The following is a 24537-nucleotide window of genomic DNA, read 5'->3' on the forward strand; positions in this document are numbered from 1 at the left end:
GACCCGACAGTTCCACCCTTTCGGCAGTGAGCGCGAAGGAAGCGCGTCCTTGACACGAAGTCGGCGCTCGCACATCGTTCAAATCCGATCCCAAGCAGGGGACGCGTAGAGGGCCGTGACGCACGTTCGCCACGTTTGCGTAAACTGGTCTGGGCTGGCTGTGCTGAACGACCCCGCCTTGAGCGACTTTAGGGCCGCTGTTGAAAGCGGCCCCAACCTCCGTGTGGTAAAGGGTCGCTGACGTATAGGGTGCGACTCCCGTGCTTTAAAGGGGTACTAACACCAATTTTTAGTGTTAATATTATGATCGCTTCCTCAGCAGTATACCCTGGCTGAAATATGAGCGGCCTGCTACGCGTGAAACTCTTCATTTTGATCTGATTTATCGCGCCTACGGAACAGCACGCGGAGCGGTACGCAGCAATTGGACATCAGCGTGGCATCACTCCGTGAGGGGGAAAAGGAGTGACGTAGCCGTCTGCCTCCAACGCTGGACGCTCGTAACGCTCGTCAGAAACTCGTGACCTCACTTCAGGCGCGCGGCCCGGCGAGCGGCGATTGGGCACTGGCGCGTTCACGAAGTGACACACGTACCCAGAGCTACAGGCGTAACTGGCATAACCGCTACCCAGAAAGGCACTCTTGCCAAAAATAAAGGTCCACACGCGGGAAAGGAGCCGATATTTACTATCGGCTCCTTTCCCGCGTGTGGAACTCAGAATCGCAACAGAAGGCGCCATCAAGTCTTTTATTGAAACCGGTAATCAAATTTCCACCGCAATGCTAGGCCTAACGCCTTCGGGCAGCTCGTCCGCTCAGCCAGCTCAGCTCCGGCGGCGGGGCGGTCGAAACAACGCCTCCTCCGGCCTTAGCGATGTTTTGACGTCCGCACAAAGCGGTGAGGTAATTCCGGCCGGGCTCGAAGTGCGGGAAACCAAAAGAGACGATTTTCAGGCCGTTCAATGTAATTAATTATCGCGCCCTCAAGTATTTAAAGTGCTGTTTCGGGTTCACCGGGCCTTTAAGCATCGGTAAAATCAGTAAAAAAGGAACACAAAATCTTGGCGTCACTACTTCTTTAAGAGAGTGACGTGAAGCGCCACTCGGATGGCGACATGCGCGCGTGGGTCGGTCGCCCGCCAGTATACCGGGCGCCAAGGTGCATGGGCGGCATCCGTGCCCGACCCGCGACGTGGTTGCGCTGCTGTGCGTGCGCAGGCGACTAATGAACTGTGTGCATTTTAAAGCCCTTCCGGCCCAACGCACTCGCTCCTCTGCGGTTGCTCGAACTGCATTTCTCTCATTATCGCACTTCCATTCATTGCTTGATTGTGGGGTCCAACGCGCCGACGCAACGCAGCCGATGAGGCGCGCCGGTGTGGAGGGCTCCGGATTAACTTTTACCACCTGGAGATCTTTAACGTGCGCCAAAATCTCGAACACAGGGGCGTTTTTGCTTTTCGCCTCCATCAGAAAAGCATCGCACTTCCATCTGCTTGAGCTTAAGAACTTGAAGGCGGCAATAATGTCACTTTCCGCGCTGTGATTGAGGCACGTTTCCAAGTCAACCCGCCTTAGCGGGGGGGCTCAGTGGTTGAGGCGTTGTGTTGCTCAACGAGAGAACGCGGGTTAGATCCGCGGCCGCGGCGGACGTTTAATCCGGGGGCCTTCACTACGGAGTGCCCCATTATCCAGGTGCTGCTTTGGTGGTTCCTGACCCCCACCCGCAGCCCCCACAGTTGAAAGCCAAAAAAAAAAAAAAAAAAAAAAACATCGTTCCCCATCTATGGGGATGCATGCAACACGTCCTTTCCATTACCTAACCGCGTTTTCTGAAGTGCACGAAGTTCTTAAAGGAGTAGTGACACGAAATTTTTACGTTTTTTTTTCTCGCGGCAATAGGTGCCTACGAGCCCCCTAATCATAGAATGGCACAATAGATCGTCGAACGCAGCATAAATAATTACTTACAGCTCCATTTATTCATGTCAGTTTCGGTTTCGGTGAAGCGAACACCGAGGCAGCCACCATGACAGGAAGGCGCATCTGACGTCACTGTTCTCGTCGCACCACAGCCTAAGCCGGTCGGGGCGCGCGCGCGTGCAAGACCAGCCCGACCGGCCGTAGTCGCACGTGACATCAGTCCCAAAAACTGACGTGATGCACATGGCGAAAAAGCGCGCGCCGACAGCACCGCGGCGGCCTCGATACGTCGCGGGAGCCCTGACGTCGGCCGTTTGGGTTTGGAAGCGTAGATGACGTCAAGAGCTTGCTCAATGGCGCGGATGAGCCTTCTCGGGCGCGCAAGGATTAAAATTGATTTAAAATATGCTCTACGTAACGGTTACTGTTTAAACTCCCGAGGGGGTGTCTCCATAAACAGAGGAAGCTTTTTACCACGACCGGCTTTATAAAGCGGGTCGTGCTTTTTACAGAGTTATCTGAGCTTGCAAATTTCGTGTCAGTACTCCATTAAGATTGTTTGGTGTAGATCTGTGAGCTATGTGTAGCGTGGCATCATGTGAAAATAAAAACTTCTCGTAACACTTGTCTGCTTACATGCTTTGAAGAAGCCTTGGGGTTTAACGCGCCGACGCTACACAGACGATGATAGCAGGCATCTATTAATTAACCTTTTCCTAACCGGGTTTAGGAATTATTGTTACATGTTGACGAATGTTTATGAGAGCAGAGGGTGGTGTGCTGGGTGGTTTCCTATAGTCCGGAAAGCTGCGAGCCATGTGAGCTGTTCTTGCGTGGGACATAGGGTTGACCAGCTCGCTCTATACCACTGCTCCAGGGAGCGCGGGGGCGACTAATAGGCTTGGGCAGTATACGGGCAAGCCTGTACTACGAGGTGTGTGGTGTTGGGAGTTTTGCAGGCTAGAAAATTTGAGGTAGGCAGTAAACAAAATGTAGCGTTCCTTATAAAGATATTGTGACTTGTATTGTAAGGTTGTGTTCTCTTAAGTTGACCCTAAAATGCGTTTGTGTTCTAGCGAAAATGTTTCGTTGTTTTGCGCGCCCAAGCCACACCTGAGCTGTGAGCTAGGGGCGCAGTGCAAGAGGAATACGGAGAAATCTGGACCATCTGGGGATATCTAGCGGGTATACCTGAATCTCGGCACACGGGCGTTTTCGTTTTTCTCCTCCATCACAAATACGGCCGCCGGGGCCGAAAACGCACCCGCGTCCTCGGGCTCAGCCACACAACACCCTTAAGCCTGTTTGTTATACATGGTGCGAATTTCGCCTGCGAATTTCTCCTGCGAGTTTGCAGGGCCGTTCGTGCGGCAAAACGATCTATTCTCGTTGCTGTGGTAAATTGCCAAATGTTTGGAACAGTCGAGCTGTTCCCGTGAACGCCGCTTGGCATTTGGAAATTTGTCGCAGCGCTGAAAATAACTCGTTTTGCCGCACGAGCGGCGCCGCAGCTGCGAATTCGCTGGCGAAATTCGCACCATGTAGAACGGGCTTCAGCCATTGACCCGCCGCGGCGGGTAGCTCTTATTACGCGTATGGAGGCGAAATGCATGGTATCGTGACTATAGCCTTCAGTAAAACTGCGTTTGAACGCGAAGTTTGCCACGGCAGCACTGGTCCTGCCAACGGCGCTTTAAGCCTTCTTTCAGTACTAGAGCACTATTAACCTTGCTTGGCCGATTTGCGGCTGTAGAAAATACAATCTCTCGGTAAAGCTTCCCGTATTTTCCACTTTATAAGTTGCTCGCGCAAAGGTTGGTTGGCAGCACAGCGAGGAGGCGATGCGGGTGCAGGACGGCCGGACGTTAGGCCTAACGTCACGCTTTGCGGCCTCACATCGTCAACCGTCACTCCAAGTTAAGTATGGCATTGATGGCATGTCGCAAGACTCAACTTGAAGGCTACCTGACATACGCCAAACATGGAACGTCAGGTTTAGCGTCATGTTTTGATGTGCATACCGTGCACTGCTTAGGGGTACGTACCCATTGAAAAAAGTACTTATTGTACTCATTGTACGCTAAGTTGCGGTAGGTACCGGTTGGGTTCGTGAGAGCTCAAAGCGAAACGTTAGGGCTAAGCTCCGGCGTATACTGCTGTTATTGCGCTAAATAATATAGAGTTTTAGCTGACCGTTTCCTCCGGTCTACCCCGGCATCGGCGGCCCGCTCAGCGAATTAAACCGGAGCCAATGCCGTTCGCAGCCAGGCGCGCCACGCATGCGCACTGGCACTCCCGCTTCTTATCGGAGCGGGGCGTACCGTGAAATATGGTCAGCTAAAACTCGCTAATGTTGATATGTGTGAACCGGGCCACTGGAGCCACTCGCATCGCCAATGCTGCAGTAGTTGAAAGCGTGTTGTCCATATGACTTGGCGCAGTACGCCAGACGGCCAGACAGAGAAAAGTGGTTCCCCATACAATTTCCCGTTGAAAACTGCACGGAACTCGTCGCCTCCTACTTTCGCGACAAGTGTTGACACGCTCGCTTCAAACGTGTATCAGACGAGAACTACGCATCTCGATCAAATCCGGCCTAGATTGATATTTGCCAGCCATGCCCGCAGCGCGCAAATTCTATGTAGCGCCACGAGGTCCTAAGCTCTCCCTGCCCACCACTGGACGTGCAAGCGGCCGCCGTTTGGGGAAGGCGTGAGCGGCGGGCGCTGTTTTGCCAGCCATGACGCGCTAATATCAGAGCTCAGCGCGGAGAATGAAAATTGGGTCGGTCCGCCGCCGTGCGCCGCCGTGCGCCGCCGTATGCAGAGCGGAAAGAAAGCGCTGCCTATCAAGCGCTCTCTTTTCAGCTATAATTGGGCCTTGCTCGCAGATGCGCCTTATTATGTGCGCCCGCGCCTGGCTGGGGAAAAAGAACACAACGGGAGCAAAAAGGATCGAGGTGAGACGGACAAGCGAAGAACGGCGGCCGAAGGGGAGAGAGGGAGAGCGGCGCTACGCAGTTTCTGAGAGACAATTATTCGTCGGCGCTGTTTGCATTTCGAAACACCGCTAATGGGGTCTGCGCCGCACACGGCCAGCGTGTTCCTCCTCGTGCCGGAATTAGTTGGCTGGGGTCTCATTGAAACGCGACGGAACGCAAAATGAAACGCAAACATGAGCCATTACGGGACTTCTACATACGCGGCAGGACTTTGCCGCTTGTGCCCCCTCCGCCCGTCTTTCTTCTGGTTGCGAATTTTGGCCGCCGCGTGAAGTCCCGGTTATAAGACCCTCCAGATGACCGTGAAAGGACACGTGCATCAACTTTTTTTTTTGTCTCCGCTTCGCTGCTATTTTCCTCGTTGCCTTAGTGTGTGTGTGTATGTGTGGAGGGGGGGGGGGGGGGTTAGTAAAGCTGCTTTTTTCTCTCTTGCTTAGAGAAGTATTTTCTTCCAGTCTGCTAATTAATGTCAGGCGGCCAAAGTGCTGCTTAAAGCACTCGTACAGAGTGTAGCCACCGCGACGGACTGCACGTAGATAAGCAACCGTCGCGATTGTGTGTATTTTGATTCGTTGACTCTAATGAAAGCCTGAAGCGCCGGGAGTCTTGTGTGCTACACGCTTCATGACCGTCGGGGTCAAATAGTCCGCTGACAGTGTACTCGGTTGCGTTTCTGGAGTACGCGGTATGCAGGGGTGCGCCGATTATAGTTTAACCTTTTCTTCTGCGAGATTCGATCGTAATTCACACAGCCAAACTGCGCGGATACGGAATCGGAAAAGCGGGAAATTTAATTGTGCAGACGTTAATACAAGTTTATCTTCCTTGTTACTTCGGTGAAGAGAACATCTTGAACGGCAGCGTAGCACAGAGTCGTCCTGCCTTCTTCTTTCCTTCGTGTCTGCTACGCTGCCGTTCAATAGGCTTACCCAATACCAACACCTTTGCAGTGGGAAAACAACAGGCTAAATCTCGTTTGAGCCGGGGTATCGCTCGAAAACTCCGCCGCGCTCCGGCTGGCAGACAACTGCGGACGCAGGTGTGTATACAGTTGCGCTCAAAAACCGGTGTTTCCAATGGTTCCGCGTGGGCACAAAGCCAGTGTGCCTATTTTCGTCTCCTGGTACAAACATCCCCCGCATATTCGGCCGTAACTGACCGCTCGCGCGTGTGTCGTTGCTTCGGTCCCCGTCATGTTTGCTCTTGCCGTTCAGGGAATGGCCTCATGGGGCGCTCGCGCAGGGATGGAGAGTCTGTCCATGCTCATCATCATCATCATCATCAGCCTGTTTTGTGTCAACTGCAGGACGGCCCCACTGAGCGTTCGTGGGTGAGGAGCGAAAAGGTCAACGAGAGGACGCAGTTCGCTTCAAGCTGGACTTTTTATGGGCCTTACTCGAGCGTGGATGGTGAGCGTTGCGCGAGTTCTTCTGGGTCTCCCGAGAAGTGAGCTCGAGGCGCGGACAGCGTGTGCTTTGCAGGTCGGGGACTGGCGGCTCCACATCGCTGCCCGGAGAACATGACCGTTCCTGCACCCGCCGCCGCGGTTGTGTAGTGACATTGCGCTGCCTTGCGGGGTTCCCCGGCCGTGGAGAGCGAAAAGCAAAAGTGCGAGATTTTTCGGCTCGTTGACGAGTCTAAATTAATCCGCACAGTACGCCGCGTCCTACTCCAAATTCGTTTCTCTCCCTATCACGGTGTAAGAAATATATTCTTACACCGTGCTCCCTGTATACATGGCGTCGGCAGGAATTTATCTTGAGGGGGGGCAAACCCATTGTATCGCGAGGGGAGATGGAGAGGGCGTGGGAGAGGGTGCAAGTGCTGGGGTGGCTTAGGGTAGGGAAGGGGGGGGGGGGGGGGGGGCAAGGGCCCATTTTGCACACACCCCCAGCCCGCTGACGCCCATGCCTATATACGCTCGCAGATAGCAAGCATTCGTAATTATCAAATGCGTACTTGCGTAAAGAAGCTTCTCCGGACTCATGCTACGAAGGATCATAAGCGCTCAATCTTTTGCCGCAACAGTGGCGTCGAATCGGCGGCATTCCGGCGCAACCGCTGCACGCCCGGATTTAAAAGATGTCGCCGAACCCGCTCGGTCCGGTGTGTTCCACTTGGTCGCTCCGCAGCGCCGCCTGGCCCCTTGCAGAAACATGGCCGTCTGTCTCCACGCTTGGATAGCTCTTTCCGCTCGGGCACTCTGTACCGGCCGCGGCTCGCAGCGCGCCGATTTATAGCTAATGCACACGCGGCCAGATCTTCGAGCCTGACGGTTTGCGCGGCGTCCCGGCACCTCCACTGCCGCGACAGGCAAGACTGTTTAAAAACAAGCTTGTCCTAAGGTGAGACCAACCGCGTCGGGCCAATACCGCCGCTGTGAATAAGCTGAAGCAACTGAGGTCAAATACCGGTGGTGGAATCGGTTAGAAAGTGAATATTCAAGTAGCCATCAATAGTTTATTGCAGGTGTTTTCTTTCTCCCCCGCTTCCCCCTCCGTTTGAACGTTGTAGCATGTTATGATTTCCCCTCTGTTGTGATTCTGACATGTATTAAACACCGATGGTTTGAAAATGCATGCATTGCTGTTATTTGTTTGGTATTTATAATTCGTGTGTACGTTCGCTGACGTCATCTTATCTTGTGGTGAACACATCAGTTCGGAAGACCGCATACTTCACTAATTTCTCTTACTCTGTTGAACGCTTATATGTAACTTTTCGCTCCCGGATTTCTCGCTACGATCGTTCTTCTTACCGAATGAAGTCTTTAATCAAACAGCGCACAGCTGCGCTGGCCGCCATGTCCTCGCCCCGAGAGATTGTACCACATTTAAAGTGACAGTCTCGCTCAACGAAGGCTCTGTTCACAGTCCCATCATTGCCCAAGCTGGGATACATCACTGTTAATAAACGGAAAGGGGGAGGGGAATGAGCCTGGCTTGAAAAGTCCACGAGTTTTTATTTAAAGTCGCAGACAGGTGCGCTTGTCGGGCGGACGCTGAGCCCGCTGAATTTGTGCGTTTCGCGTGGTGAGTGGTAATGAGCTAGCTGTTCCTGTTCTGCAGCCGCTTGCCTGTTCTGCGGCAAGGAGAAAGGGATGACTTCGCTGCCGCATGTTACCCGGGTTCGATCGCGCTAGGAACTAGTTTTGCCGCGAGTGGTGTCTTTTGGGGGGCGGATATTATACAAAGCCTGGTCGAGAGTAACGTCGTATTCGGGAAGTACTTCCCGTTTCGAGAGAGGCAAGAAGTCGCGCGCCGACGGCGTACCTCTTGAGAAGGCATGGGCGACTACGCCGCGCCCCTGCTGCAGCAGCAGCAGCAGCAGCAGCGAGCTGTGCACGCATGAAGACGGCGCAGCGTCTCCTGGAAGCGACCGAAATCTCGCCCATGCCCACGCCCACCGACGCCGCGTGTCCTCGCCAAGGCGCATCGTCAGAGGCGGCGCGAGCGGACGGAAGTTCGCCTCGCTGCAATCTTTTGGCGCAAGAACAAGGGGCCGAAATTTTGGCGCGATTTGGAAGGGGCTCGCGGGTATACGCCGAAGTGGGTCAGAAAAGCGCGCCCGAGAAAAGCATGCTGGCTGGGCGCACTTTTGTGGCGTTTCGGCGGCCGGGCAACGAGGGCCCTGGAGGATGAAACAATGTCCGGCACGCTCGACTGACCGTCGGCCTTCCTGCTCGGCGGCGGAAATGCCCGGTGGAAGCAACAAGTGGCCGCCGGGGTGAACGTCACCGGGCACGGACCGAGGCCCGCGGCTGCGCGGGATTAGGACCGAGTTCTTTGACCCGGCCCCTAATCTCGTCGCCCACGCGGGCGCCAGATTGCGTCGCCCGCATCTCGCTACGTTCGTCACTAATCGTGCATGACGGGAACGCGCTCCGGCCCACCGTGCTCGGCCGGCCTGTTTTCCTGCCGGGGTCGCCGCCGCCGCCGCCGCTTCTTATTTGTAATCGCCCGGGACCTTTTGTCCGCCCGGCCAGGCGGCGCTGTTTTTTTGATCCGCTTTGTTTCGGGCCGTACGGCGGAGCATATAGTGATGTCCTTGTTTTGGGCCTCATGCATACGAGGGTCGTTCGGCGGCGCTGTTGAGCAGTGCGCTCCTCCTTGTGGGCTCCCCCTTTGTGTGGACAGAAGCCCCTTGGGTGTGCGCCGAAATGAGCTGCTTTCTGCGCCTCTGATCCGGCGGGATTAGTCGTCGCTACGCACATGTCCGGGGCACGCTCGCCTCCGGCGCAGCTATTGGCGGCAGTATTAAGGGTCGCTAGTAATACGCGACGAGGAGACGGTCAGCGGCAGTTGCGCGTAGAGAGTCGCTCCTCCGCAAGAGGCACGTCCCGGACGAAGCTTCTCCTGAAGCTCCTCGAGGCGAAGTCGTAAACAGGGTGGTGCCCAAGGGCGCAGGATCGGCGCCGCGAGGATCCTTGAAGCGGGCGCGAGAAGCATCGCGAAATGTTGGCGAGCGTCGGGAAGGTATTGACGTCGCGCTTGGCTGCCGCTGATGTATTCGGCGAGCAGTGTGATTGAGAGCACGCATCCATCACCGCGCGAACAAACGCCTGGGCGGGGCTGAAAGCGTCCACTCTGGAGGCTCGGATGGTGCGACACCCGCCTCCGCTAGAACGGTCCGTCTGTGTGCCCAGTTTACAGTTCACTGGATGAGCGCGAAGCCTTTGCGCGATCCTCCAAGCGAGCCTCAAACAGAAACCCGGCCCAAAGCACTGCGGCCCCAACCAAGCGTGGTGCTGAGCCGTTCAGTCGCCTGCGGGCCGTCGGGAGGAAACGAGAGCGCGCTTGAGTCTGGCGGCGCATAGCGCCCAACTCGCTGCAGAACCAACGAACTCCGCTGATGATTAGGATCGCGCGAGGCCAGGGATACGATGATGACACCAAACGATGCGTGGGTAAGACGATTCTGATGATAGTGTGTTTGGACACAATAGAGAAAATGTCCACTCAAGCAATAAGTGTAAAGGTAGCGCTCACATATATATATATATATATATATATATATATATATATATATATATATATATATATATATATATATATATATATATATATATATATATATAGCGATGAATAAGTTCCGGGATTCGGTTTCAAAAATACACGAGAGGGTAGACACACGTATGAAAACGATGATCGAACTAACGTTTCGACCGGGGTCCGGTCTTCGTCCGGACCCCGGACCGGACCGGACCCCGGTCGAAACGTTAGTTCGATCATCGTTTTCATACGTGTGTCTACCCTCTCGTGTATATATTGCCGCGAACCATATATTGGGTTTGTTTATTTGTGTTTTGCTTTTTCGGCCCGGCTGCGCCGGTCTGTGTTATCTCTGCGCCAAGGGAAGCGCGTGTTCCATTCTTTCTTTCTGTGCCGCATGTGTTATCTGTTGTGATAGGGAGAGCATTCCGATCTAACGTGAACAGCCCAGAATAATCTTCTTGGATCTACTATGTTCTCGATGCGAATCGACGTTTCGAGAACCACGCGCGCCAAAAGATAAAAAGCCTGCAGTGCGGACGCCGGGGCATTCGATTCGACGACACTCGCCTGTGCAAGTCACTTTGTTGACCGCTGCTTCGCCGCCTCTGTATTCTTTTGAGTTGTTAGGGGAGCACAAGTTCGCTCCAATAAACGTGTTTTCTCATTCAACACAACTGCATCGTCCTTGTCTTCGTGACAATATATATATATATATATATATATATATATATATATTATATACAGTCAAACCCGTTTATAGTGAACTGCAATATGCACCGCGATTTGTTCGGTTCGATATATCCAATAGTTCGATATAGCCGAACCCGCCTATAACGAGCTTATTGTTACGAGTTCGCATTGCGCGGTAGCACCCCCCCCCCCCTCCTCAACTCCACCATCCCCGCATGCAGAAACGAACACAGTAAAGTAGCCATTAACCATACCCAAAATAATCCATTTATTGCAATTAATAAAGCTTCTTTCCACCTTAACTACCTACTTTGCAAAAAAAAAAAAACGGTGATTTTTGTTTTCACTTTCGTTTACAACTAGCATAGCATTCTCTACACGAAACATTGTTTGCAGCAGTACGAGTCTGCGTTCTCCAAAATCGAAGAAGCATTGGCGGAGCACATCGACTGCCGAAAGCGCTTCACTATAAGCATCGGACGGCTTTCACTCGCGACATCATCGGCAACGTTGGCGAGCTCTTCCCACAGTTCACCGATGCTGCTGTCTTGGTCCGGACTCGCTGACTGGGCGCGTTCCGTCGTAACCCACGCGTCGGAAATAGTTACGGAAAGTGTCGGCCGTCACGCTGCTCCGTGCAAGGCGCAATGTCCCAGTCGCGGCTCTTGCTCCGTGGTCGCGGCCAATCCACATCTCAATCGCCGCTCCGAGACCATGCGTTACGGCGGCCATTCTAGGCGCGCGGAGTTCGATATATCGGATGTGAACTTCGTTATAAGGAATATGTTTCCCATGTATTTCCGTAACTGAAATATTTGTGTTCGATATATAGCATAATTCGCTCTATCCGGGTTCGTTATAGCTGGGTTTGACAGAAATAACGGTTGGCAGTCAAGAAAACTCGGAAAGCAAAGGGGAGAATGCGGTAGGTCATAGAAATAGATAAATTTTTTGAGACAGAAAGAAAGTGGTGAAAAAAATGCCCGCCGGGTGGGATCCGAACCCATGACCTCCAGAATACGCGTCTGGTGCGATGACTACTACGCTACCGGTGGGGCTGTTTCCCCACCACTTTCTCGGGTTTCTTAAGGTATTTTTTGTTTCCTGCATTTGGGGGTGGTAGCCAGCGCCACTCGGACTACTCGGGGTGAAGGGGACCTTCTTTCTAACCCCCGGGCCGTGACTCGAGTGTCTACGACATGTCGAGAGTGGTCGACCAGCGTTGAACCCTCTTAAGCGCACCAAGACTGCCAGAACAGAGGCCCTCGCTATGCATGTAGCGAATAAGAAATGGGAAATGAGAGGCTCGTTGAATGAAGACAGAATGTGGCTTGGCAGTCAAGAAAACCTCGGAAAGCAAATGGGAGAATGCAGTAGGTCATAGAAACAGACGAAGAAAGTGGTGAAAAAATTCTGGAGGTCGTGGTTTCGGATCCCACCCGGCGGACATTTTTTTCACCACTTTCTTTGTGTCTCAAAAAATTCATCTGTTTGTATGACCTACTGCGTTCTCCCCTTTGCTTTCCGAGGTTTTCTTCACTGCCAACCCTTATTGTATATATATATATATATATATATATATATATATATATATATATATATACAGTAATACCTCGTTAAGTCTAACTCGGATATCTCGAAAAATCGGCTAAGTCGAAATTTTCCGCGGCACCGAACCATTTCCTATACGTCCTATGTATTTGGTGCCCTTTATTTCGAAGTATTTTTGGTCAAACTGCGGATATCTCGAAATCTTGACACAGAGGGGAACGAAAATTTCGCCGCCGCGTACCATTTCACAAGATTCGCACGATGCTGCCGCGCATAAGCCCCTCGATTTCTTTCTCGTTTAGCCGCGACTATCACAAAGCCGATGTTTACCTTAAATGTGAAGTCTGAGCCTAGAGGCATATCGACTTCGTGTTGCGTCATGTGACGGGAGAGACATGCGCAGAGGTACCGCAGGATGAGCGCGTGACAGGAGAACTTACAGACGCCGAAATCGTTGAAATAGCCACAAAAGGACGGCGAAGACGGGGGCGATGATGACGAACCTCCTTGAGAGGTGCCGAGCCGAAACGGGAAATTTGCTGCGCTTGCTGCGAAATAAGGTTAAGTGCAGCGGCGGGGAAGATCGGCTAATGCGTCAATTCCGTCAAGCAGCTAGAGGATTTCTTACTATAGGCCCGAGTGCGGCCGCAAAGCAGACCAGCGTTACGCAGTTATTTTCTGCTAAGTAAAATTGCAGTGCTACAAAACCCAGCCTGTGAACGTCTCCTGTATGTTGTTTTTCTCTTTAAAACCTTTATGAAAAGCAAGATTGAAAGCTGGTGTTTAAGAGCTGCTAAGTAGTAGCGCCTTTTGTGCAAAGAACTCGATATTTCATGGCAATTCACGCAACTTTGCTTATCTCGAAATATTTCCCGGTTTTTACTACTTCGAGTTAACGAGGTATTACTGTATATATATATATATATATATATATATATATATATATATATATATATATATATATATATATATATATATATATATATATATATATATATATATATATATATATATATATAGAGAGAGAGAGAGAGAGAGAGAGAGAGAGAGAGAGAGAGACAGACAGAGATTTCGGCAGCCCGCACAAGCTGTGGGAATTGTTCGGCGGTTCCTCTCCAATCAACTGAGCTGAAGTGAGATGTTCTTCGCTTTCGTAACGATTATAAACTTTAAGTAGTATTTGTTGCAGCGGTTTCTTTTCCCACTTTGTTTCAGGCATTAAATCTGGCAATCTGTTGGTGCGGCTAAGTATGTTCAACACAGTGTTGGCCTCCGTTATTTCAGGTTTACGCCCAAGTCGCTTAAACTGCATGCGCTGCTCAGTAACATCGCTTTATCACCTCCGTGCCTCGTCGCACACAACGACAGGTGAACAGGATGCCTCAGACGAGACTTGCGCGGTGACGCAACACAGAAACAGGATTCAGGAGAGGAAGTAGAGGGGATGCGTGGGTAATCGAGCTGTCCCGTCCCCCCCATTTAACGCGTTTAAGCCGACCTCGGGAACACCCAGTGCTGAACACACAGTGTGTGTCTACTCGGCGTCCTTCGCATTGCGTTCAAGCTGACCCAACTATTGAACCCGAACCAACCCGCCCAGTCGCAAGCACTTTGTGCCCGCGTCGCAGCTGAGCGCTTGTGCGGAGCAGTGAACTCGCCTCGCGGGCTTGTGCAAGTTGCTCCCTTCTCGAGCTGTTTCAGCGGCGCAGCTAGTGCGTGCACCGCGTCTGCACGTTGGAATTATTGGTTTCTGCGGGTTAAAGCTTCTTTCAGTGCGTTTTCCCGTGAGGCATTGCGGAGGGATGTGACGTGCGAATACTTTAGAAAACCATGCTTTGGAGAAGTATGCTGTCTCGATTACCGTCTAGGGCGCTGTTGTGACCGTAAAACCGCGGTGCATATGCGACGCAATGCCGACCGTAATGGCCATATGTGCGGCTACATGCTGGCTGGTTGTGGCGGTCACGTGACCCAGGAGAAACTGCCGCTGTTGTCCTCGGTGATCGCGATCTCTGATGCGCGCGAAGCAGTCCACCGTTGAAATTCGTCTTTAAATCGACGCTGGGTCCACGAACGCCACGAAACCGGAACACGTGGGTATCGGCACTAAAGAGAGTCAAAGTTTATATCGCCGTTGTTCTTTTATCGTGTGAGGCACGCGCGTGAATAAAACGATACGCGCAAATGCTTTAAGATTTGTTTTTCAGATATCTAAATGACCACAAATTACGTGAAAGCACAAAGAGCGCCAAGGTTCGTTTTACGCCTGAAGGTGTGAGCCACATTTAGGACGCGAAATAAGCACGTGGTGGGATGAAATGCTTCGTGTCGGAGGTTACCAACACTTTAATGCGAGGAGCCGACACGGCCGACCGCGAGGATATTCAGCATTAACGTAATGTAAATGTGATGTACCGAGAATGCACGTTGTCCATACAGCGCGCCATTGTCGAGGGCAGCTGAATACCTTAACATCCTGGCTGCTTTTGCCCATGCAGCAAACGTCGTCTGCGCGGGCGTTTTTTTTTGGTACTTTGTGTGTGTGTGTGTGTGTGTGTGTGTGTGTGTGTGTGTGTGTGTGTGTGTGTGTGTGTGTGTGTGTGTGTGTGTGTGTGTGTGTGTGTGTGTGTGTGTGTGTGTGTGTGTGTGTGTGTGTGTGTGTGTGTGTGTGTGTGTGTGTGTGTGTGTGTGTGTGTGTGTGTGTGTGTGTGTGTGTGTGTGTGTGTGTGTGTGTGCGTGTGTGTTGGGGGGGGGGGACGATAAACTGAAATTATACTTTGTTGCTCTATTTTACACAACCAATAGCTCGCCTAGGTGCCGTCTGCGTTCAGGTCGTCATGCTGCTTTGTATGGGTGAAGTTTGAACGTTAGTCCAATGCCCCTTTTGAGGACTCTCGTCGTACGGAGTTGTGTGCATTTGGTCATGACGTACAGTACAAAGCTACAGGGCACGCAGATGCGGGCGCAGCCTCGCTTCCCCTCGGTCGAGCGCGATCCCCTTCCCACGCTCCTCACTGCCCACGGAATGTGTCTCACTCACAAACGCTTCGGGGTATTATGTAAGCGTCCACTTTTTTTCTTCCAAGCTTCGCGTCTTCGTCGCGCGGCGCTGTGCGACTTCTGGCTGGGCCGGAGCAGCGTGTCCCGTATATAAGGCAAAAAGGCCGGTTCCAGTTTCGCTGGAACGCAGCCAGGGTCGGGCGGACGCTTGAGCGGGCTCGGCCGCGCTCTAAACAGGAACCCAGGGTTTCCCTCCGAACGCCGCTGGGGCCCCGCTGCGCCGCCGCCGAGAAGCGCGCGACCAGCTTCGGTGGGGATAATCTCGCCGAGCGGTCTTGCACCGTGCACGTCTCGCACGCACAAATAAGGTCTCGCACGCTGACGAGCCTCTCGCGTGCCCAGCCGAACGGCGACGACGCGGCGACGACGCGGCGACGACGCGACCGAGCCGGGCTTCTTCACGGCGAAATCATCCTCCCCCCTCCTTTCTTTACCGTTTCTCTGACTCCACATCCTCTGGAGCCGTTTTCCGTAGCCTTTTTCTTTGTCCTCTTGCATTTATAGCTCTCGCTTCGGCTGCGGGGATGCGGGGTCTTGGCAGGTACGTTGCCTGCATATCCGTGATGATTTAGCTTGCGTGTGATGTGCCGACAATATGTGTGTGCGCCAGCGTCCGTTAGTGTCATGGCAGCCGCCATGGAAACTAAAGCTGGAACGTATTTAACTGCAAGCACGTGACGTTGGCGAAGCAGACCCGAAATACCGTGGTCGTTTTGTATGAGAAAAAGTTGACCATCCCTTCCCAAAGAAAGTTGAAAGAAGCGCGAAAGCTTTCTCCCATCTAAACTGCGTCAAAGGTGCGTCTAGCCTTCGCTGAAAGTGCGCCCAATCGGTCGTCAAACCTTTTCATCAAAGACCCAGATCGCAAAGTAAGAGCGAACCCATGCGACGACTTTTCTACGAGCGATGTAAATGTGCACCGATGCCTGGTTTATGAGATAAAGGTATACCATTGTACTCCTTCATCATCTATTTTCAAGTAACCGTTTTGACGCAATAGAAGCCCAGTTTCAGACACGCGCTGTGTGTCCAGAGATCGTATCAGAGCTTTTCAGTCGACCAACCGGTCTATGGGGAAATGCATTAGTTTTTGATTTAAAAATCAGTGCCGTCCCACTCTGTGGAGGTGAATGATCGGCGGAGTGGTTTGCGGGTTATTGGTTGGCCATGAGCTGCCATTCAAACCGCGCCGTCGCGCCGGGGAAGCATTCAGCGCGACTGTATCCACGCCGACGTCTTCCGTTTTCCGCTTCGCGGTGGTTTCGGGGTCCCGACGGGCATCGCCCTTGCTCTTGGCGGCCCGATCGTCGTCGGTGATTTCCTTCCGCCGCCTTCGCGCCTATTGCCGCCATTTTTTTTCTTTGTGAGTAAGCTTCACTGCACAACACGCGCTGTGGGGAAGCCAGCTTACAAAGACCAAGCTTACACCGACCTCCTTTAATGGGACAGACAACCGACTCTTCTGGAGTGTGCGCTCTCTCTCCCGAAGAAAAGGGCCACCTTGAAGCGAAGCGGTTTTCTTGATAGGGCCCGTTTGAATGCGAACTTTTTAGATCCGTCAGCCTTGCGTATGCTGCCCAAGGAACGCGCCAACCATAACGGTGAGCCGCGCAGCTACGTAGCTTTTAACTGTACGTGAGATGAAAAGAGGTATCTGAAAACTTGTACGCAGCTAAAATGTAATAAAATGCAGTCTTTCCTATTACTTTATGAGGTTTTCGAATTACGCATTAAAACTGACGGAAGTGTTTGTATACGCATGGCCTATGAGATCACCCCGCGCGCGTTTTCTAGCGCGGGGTGATCTCGGAGGCCATGGTACACGTACGGTAGTGTCACGTTTAGACACCGCTAGGCGCCAACTTTCACATTTAAGAAAGTTTAGTGCCAAATTAAAATGATTTCCGCCAATTTATTTAGGATTTCCTCGTGGTTACTCCACTACATAAAAAGCTGGCTTTCATATGAGCTGGAGTACATGGACTCCGCAAAAATCGGTTGTCTGCCCCTTACGTTGCTGGAAAGACATGTTCCCAGGGGCAATATACACCATCTGATATCAAAATATGAAGCGCCGGAGGCAAACAAACAGGTGGGCAAACGGAGAGGGTGTGCCGATTTGAAGAGGAGGAGAACGACTTCTGGTGGTTTACTCGTTAAAAAAAAAAGAAGTGCGGACCAATTCACCTTGTGGATGTGGTTGGGAAGCGAAGCTTTATACACCACCTACCACGGGTGAACTGTACCTGGAACACGTTCTTTATCATTTCACTTCAGCACGACGTTCCGAACGGTGTTGTGATCGTTATGATACACACTCAGACTCTGCGTTTTCACCGCAGGTATATTCTTCGTGAACTTTAAGACAATGCACATTCCACGGATATTAGTCGGTTGTTTGGTATCGGGGTTGCACATGAGTCAAAACACTTCGAGGACGAAGTGGACGAACCACTGGCGCGCACACAGCCGCTACACGTGCCGTGGGCGGAGCACAGCGGCGCAAGAGGTTGCGTGACGCCGTCACGTGGAATTCAGCCAAAACGGAGGGGGTAAACCCGCAGATGTGCTCGGTCGTGGGCGCACTCACACGGTTGCATGGAGGAGAAGACGGGTGCCTGATCTGCGGGCCGTGCGCACAACATCGCCTAGCAACAGACGCTTGGCCACAGATAAGGCGGCGCACACTTGGTTGCCTGCATGCATTCCGCGCCATTGAATACCGGCTATACGCCTCTAACTTTGCGATCGCTGCGCCGCCTGCCGCCGCTTCTCCGCGGAGTTGACGGGATTTAGCGCTGCGCGGCCCATAGGGGCTCATGCAGTGTTTTGGTTCTCTTTCGCTTCTTTTTGCCCTTCCAAGCGCTAAAAACCTTGTTATGGTGACGTCTGTAAGTAAACAGTACGTTTAGGTCACTTCAAAAGCCGCTGCGTCTTGGTAGGGTGCTCACACACCAACAATAGCTATCCGGGAACGCGGCTCTGCGTCCTTCTCGGGTGCCGGCGACGGCAGCAGCATACCACCACTGTCACCTCCGAATATCTCCGGCGCAAGTGAATTTTATTGTCGCTTCGTTTAAACCTGATACTGATACAGTGAGGGGTGTGTTTTGTTTTGTAGAGCAGACAACGAATGCGGCCTCATTACGAATATATGCGTCGTAGAAAAATATATTTCGGGGATGCGATTACCCAATACCTGATAATAACTTGTGCCTTTTATAAGAATATAAGCCACGCGAAAATGTTAAGGATATTCCAAGGCTCTGCGTCGTAAAATATGTGCACTCATGCCTTATAGCAAGAACCAAGAAAAGTGAATTAAACCACTGAAAAATTAATGGTCTGCAAGTCCGGAATAAAACAAAATAGCTCGTACAGAAATGAAAAAAAAAAAAAAAAACTCAGTGAAGCTTCTGAAATGCTAAAGACGTTCGTATAAACTTAAGCCGGGTAGGACTTGCGAGCCCAACTAGTGTGCGAAATGTACTGCTATTTTGCGAGACATGGGGGAGGGGGGGGGGGGGAGAGGGAGGGGGACGCTTACGTATCGTTGTGTACGATTGCGGATCGAAATCAAGGAAAGAGCGTTTTAGCAGAGTCCTTCAATGCTTTGAAGAACTCTGGTTTTAGTAATCACACACACAAGCTACTCGTTCACGTCACTATAGTTTGTAGACTTCACTAACAGCTGATCTCTCGGCGAACGCATTTTTTGAGGTATACGAGTTCAAAACTGATAAAAGGTGTCGTTATAAGAGTGGGATATCTGATAAGGCCTTCTGATTTCCGTTTGTGCTAGATTCTGCAGGCTCCCTGCGTCATGTATACTATGCTTCGAAGAAACGTTTAGTCGCGAACGGGCATTACTGTAGAAGCCCTTCTCCGGCCTGCTCGCGGAGGATATATGTAACATGAATGTTTGCGGGGCGCTCAGCTCACGACAAGACGCCCCAGCATTATTTTTTTTTTGTCGTGCGCTGATCCCGGTATAATTTTGGATTATTCATCGTACTTGTTTCGTAGAATGTTCATGAAATTTATGTCCAGAGTAGTGACCAATATCTGAGGTATGATATTGGCAAGCATAACTGGCGTGCTGTCAGGTATGAGCGCTGCTCCACTCGGTTATATAAGCGCACAAAACTGGTGTATAGCCATGGCATGACCATCTGGGGAAATTATGCTTATGGAGACACCGTTAGTAAATTTCAGGGCAGTGGAATCACAATCATCTCCATATGCATATCCCGGTTTCGCGACGCCAACCTGTGACGCATACCTGGCGCTTGTACAGACCGAATGTACCAGACTAAGATCGCGTCACACACATTTACACTCTCGTAAACACACCACATTTGCGAACAGAGTGACTGCTCCACATAAATACGTATTTCCAACGCCTACAAACGGTAAATCTCAGTCGTGAACGGGCCCCGAAAGCAACGGTGACAGTGGGGAGCGGGCCGGCGACTCCCGCGGCTGCTTTCGAAACGGGCCGCTAGGGGGATTTCAGTGGCGCCACTACAGGCCGCGCTCGAAGCGTATAGCCAACTGTTTCCCCAGCACCTCGTTGATGGGGGAAGGGGGGGGAGAGGAGGAGAATGACTGACCCAACTTATTTGAAGATCGCGGACTGTCGAATGCTCCGCAACCCAATCGGTTACGAATCGAGCAGCGAGCGTTTGTGGTTGAGGCGTTTTCCTTCGAGGACACTAAGCGATATAGAATCTACCAGGCGGTTGTGCATTGATATTCCACCAAATACTGTTATTGTTTCGGTTCTAACTTGATGGCCCGGATTTTACTCGGCGTACCTTTATCTTCGCACTAAGTGTAACCCATATGGTTACAGTTACTGCGAATATGGTTACACTTACATTTCCTCTGAAGAAAGGAAGTCCTCTTCCCGAAACGTCAGTAGCCTTTTATTTTTTTAATGTTTTTCTCGTGTGTCTCTGTCTTTACTTACGTTATTTTCGCCCGCTCTGTGAGCTTTTTGTTTAAACTATATATATATATATATATATATATATATATATATATATATATATATATATATATATATATAGTGGGTTCGGATCCCCACCCGGCGGGCATTTGTTCTCCACTTTCTTTCTGTCTTTCCAAATTCTTTATCTGTTTCAATGACCTACCACATTCTCCCCTTTGCTTTCCGAGGTTTTCTTGACTGCCAACCCTTATTTCTGTCTTAATTCAACGAGCCCCTCATTTCCCGTTCTGATTCGCAGCATATATGTATATAATATTATGGGTTCCGTCGTGGGTTCGGATTCCACGTGGCATGTTTTTCTCCACTTTCTGTCTTTCGAACCTTTAAAAAAATCGGTTTCTAGAAGAACAAAATGACGTCGCACATTTTCCCCTTTTCCTTCCTTGCATTCTTGACTGCCTACCCTTATTTCTGTCTTCATTCTAGCCCCCCCCCCCCCTCTTTCATTTCCCATTTTGATTCGCTACATGCATAGCGAGGGTCTCTTTTGACTTTCTTGGTGCCATAGGTAGCTGAAGGGGGTTCAACACTGGTCGACCGCTCCCGACATGTAGACACCCGAGTCACGGCCCAGGGGTTAAAAAGGAGGCCCACTTCACCCCGAGTAGTCGGAGTGGCGCTGGCTACCACCCCAAGCGCCGGGAACAATTACCTTAAAGGGACCCTGCAACACTCTGAGCAGTGCAAGTAAACCTGCGCGACGTTTAGATTACACTGCCAGGAATACCTGAGCCAAATATTACACGTGCACGTGAAGCGGTGAGCGCGCAAATCGCTGTGAAAGGCGCGGAAAAACCAACCACGCTCCCTTCAATTTTCCTCATTATGCACCCCTGGCATGGCCTAAGCGACGTCATTGAGGCCATGGCTGGTGACCTTCGCGGCTTATTTCTCGCATTTGCTGTGACGATCCGCCGTCGTCGGTGCTGTGCACCAGCCTCTTCTATGCCTGAACCTGTACGCATAGTTTTGGCGCTTCTTTTATGTTTAGAGTGCGCACGGAGTTTAGTGACGAACTCAATACTTCCCTTTCAACCAGACCACTCGACAACCAACGTTTATTGCTTCAAAAACGCATGAGCGCGCGCTTGCGAGCAGGCAGTCATGCCTGATTTTTTGTGGTACCTAACCGGAAATAGACCCCTCCACGTTTCGGAGACAAGGAAAACTCCCCGGCCTGTCATATATCGAAGGTCGCCGGAAGAAGACGCCGCGAGCCGCCCCCTCTGCGGGAGAGAGCGCGCAGCTTTCGTCGCGTGTCCGCGGTAGAGTTGAGAAGGGGGACAATTATGCGCGATTTCTCATTGCGCGTAGTTTCGGTGAAAGTGAACGGATTTTCATCATTCTTGCGGAGGAGATTGCTGGGACAATAGACTTTACCTTAAAATACATTACAAGTAGTCGATGGTAAGTGTTGCAGGGTCCCTTTAACATAAACGCCCAAGATCGTGAAGGGGATCACAGCCCCGCCGGTAGTGTACTGTACCAGACGCCGTATTCTAGATCTAAGTCGCGGGTTTGGATCCCACCCGGCGGGCATGTTTTTCTCCACTTTTGTTCTATCAAGCCTTTCAAAAAGTACTTGTTTCAATAAGAATAAATGACCTACCACATTTTCCCCTTTGCCTTCCTTAGCGTTCTTGACTGCCTACTCTTCGTTCCATATATATATATATATATATATATATATATATATATATATATATATATATACATATGAACTGGAGTCTAGCGAAACGTCGTATTAAGCGCTATGTTTTGCACGGTGAGCCCAGTTGAGTGATGAGATTTCTTGTGTCCGTGCACCCAAACTCCTGTTCATCCGCCGTACTTAAGTTCCATCGGTGGCCACCTCACCAGGCCTTCGTCTTTTCTTGTGATCCACCCGTACGGACTGTAAAAACGTATTTGCCGCGTTCGCTTTGTAAGCGCAAGCTGCAGCGCGTTCATTTCCGTTAGTGAGCTGCTGGTCTGCACGCGCTCGGGATGCAGGTAAGGGGCACAACCACTTTTCCCGCTAAAGCGCGCCAAGTTAGCGAAAGTAAACTTTTTAAAATTTTTCTTACGACGCTGTATAATTGGGTACCAGTGTTAGCAGTGGGATGGGGGCAAGAAGGTATAGGAGGTTTCTGTAGAGGAACGAAGAGACAGTAACTGTTGGCAATTGTTGATCTGTGAAGACCGGTATTCGCAGACAAGCTTAAAATAAAGTACAACCTCTGTTGATGTATTCGACGCGCTGAGTGCAGCCTGATAACAGTGCTTGCATGTGAGAACTCCTGCGAAGCGCAAATAACTTCAAATTTCATGTTTTTAAACGCGCCTTAGAGTTATATTGCCGCTCGATTGTGCGATATCGCGTGCGTATACACGCAACTGGTGGCTTTTGGTTGGTCGGAAGCATCTTCTCGAGACTAGCAAGTTTGGCCGGGCCCACTTCGAACGGCGCCCTCTCTTCCGCTGGCGGCAGCCGGCGCCGCTTCTCGTCGGCTGAAAGGTGACAGTCGTCGCCCCAGCGGCCGGCCGACGGGCCCTTGAAAGGCTCGCTTATTAGATAATGGCCCTTGGGTGGTGAGGCAGGCGCGCCAGCCAACAGATGCGCACTCTTCGAATCGACGGCTCGATCAGTATGCTAAGTGTATGCAGCCCCCGCGACGCCCGGACGCGTGGTCACTGCCGCCCAGCAGCAGCAGCGGGAGCCAGCCCGATGCTCTAACCCCGCGCGCAAGGAGGCCCAGATTACCGCTCCCACTGGGGCGCGCGCGATGAAAGGCTGCTCACGCGACCAGGGCTAAAGGGAGCGCGAACGCCACTTTGCGAATGCAAACGCGAATGAATCAAATTTGGGGCCGATGCGGAGCAAACGCATCCTCTCCTCTCCGCGGGGGGCAGCAAATGGACCTGAATTCCGATTTTGCGAGGCACGTTTTTGCGAGTGCCGGCGGTGGCTTGTTTTGCAGACACTACTTTGCATCATCCGGGAGGAGGAGGCACAAGGGAGGCCTTCGTTTCCCTCCTTGAAGAGCAGTCAATCTCGGTAAAAGGTTTCATTTTGTTTGTGCCCGCGGTGGTTGCACGCGAAGGAAAAACGCCGCTCCTTCGTTAAAAGAGCGAGTTTTCAAGATTGATAAATCGGTTGGAGCGGCCGCGCCGTGCTTGCTGCACTGTTGCTCACTCATCTGTTCCTTTTCCGGCCGAACACAACGGGGGGAAAGAAAAAAAAGAAGCGTATTGTGAGTTTTTTCGTGTCATAGCTTATCGAAATTGCATTCTTTTGATTACGCGCATCACACACTGCTGTTTCTCGCTGCATATCGAGAACGCGACCACAAAAGGGCAGAGTATGCCACCGCGGGAATGCATCTCTTTCCGAGAAAAATTGTCTGTATCGTGCTTTCTCCGATCTTGACCGCACTCTTCATGGAATTGCCTGGTTTTTTTTTTTTTTTTTTTTTTCACAGACATCGTTTGCCTGAAATTTTGTCTCCCTCCATTTTGTTCCGCGGGTTCATTTGGTGCGGATAAGCGGCTGTTCTGCGGAAGTTTTGACCACGTTTTTATTTGTCGGCCGACGGAAGCGGAAGCTGTGGGAGGATACCAACCTGTGCGCAAAGGCGGTGACGCTGCAGAAGTGCGTGCAAGGCTCAACCGGTTATCCGCATGTGTAGCCAGTCAAGTCCACTCTTAATTTCTTTAAATAGGGACATTGATTGATGAAATAACTTAAATTTAATTCTGATGTGCCGCTAACATCGCCGCACGCCTGACAGCTTCCTGCCAATTAGGCCCGCATCGCGTAAGACTTAAATCGTGGCAAGTTCTCTGCTCGCGCTCGGCGCCTGAAGGACATACGCAACAATGCGTTTTCCACCGTGTTTAGCACGTTCTGCTTTCTCTCGACTGCAGTGACGCAACATTCAGCATGTCTCCCACTCCTCGTATCGCGGCGAGGAAAGTCCTTTCTTCGGTGCCCCGGCGTCTTGGGTCGGCCCTCCGCGCAATCGGCGGCCAGCGTCGGCGGAAACGGGGGATCGCGGAACCGGCTGCCCCGCAGCACCGAAGTGGGGAAAAGTAGCGCCCTGTGCCGCCATGTGTGCGTGCTCGGAGGGGGAACCGGGCAGCCGCGGAGGACGCGATGTTGCGTGCGCGGCATTAACGATCGTTACCTCGATTGGCGCGGCGTTTTCATCCGGAAATTATGTGTGGTTAAAGAGGGGAACGTGGCTTCACTAATTGCGCGCTCATTGCCTTTGTGCACTGCGGCGTATGTGCGGCGTGGGGCTTTGACGCCGGGGCGTCAAGGA

General features: G+C 51.6%; 1 protein-coding gene across 2 annotated transcripts in view; it reads left to right on the forward strand.

Annotated features, from left to right (window-relative positions):
• Positions 1–24537, forward strand: part of LOC144156147 (uncharacterized) — a 94369-nt gene that overhangs the window by 30815 nt on the left and 39017 nt on the right. Inside the window, exon 2 of one of the 2 annotated variants that reach the window (XM_077687983.1) lies at positions 6231–6333. The exons of the other annotated variant lie outside the window; for it this stretch is intronic. Within the exon in view, the coding sequence (XP_077544109.1) occupies positions 6310–6333 (24 nt within the window). The 5' untranslated portion in view covers positions 6231–6309. The remainder of the gene's footprint in view (positions 1–6230; positions 6334–24537) is intronic. 2 annotated transcript variants of the gene reach the window in all.

This window comes from Haemaphysalis longicornis, unplaced genomic scaffold (assembly GCF_048455015.1).
Source record: "Haemaphysalis longicornis isolate Haplotype H1 unplaced genomic scaffold, Haemaphysalis longicornis Haplotype H1 scaffold_1, whole genome shotgun sequence".
Lineage (NCBI taxonomy): Eukaryota > Metazoa > Arthropoda > Arachnida > Ixodida > Ixodidae > Haemaphysalis > Haemaphysalis longicornis.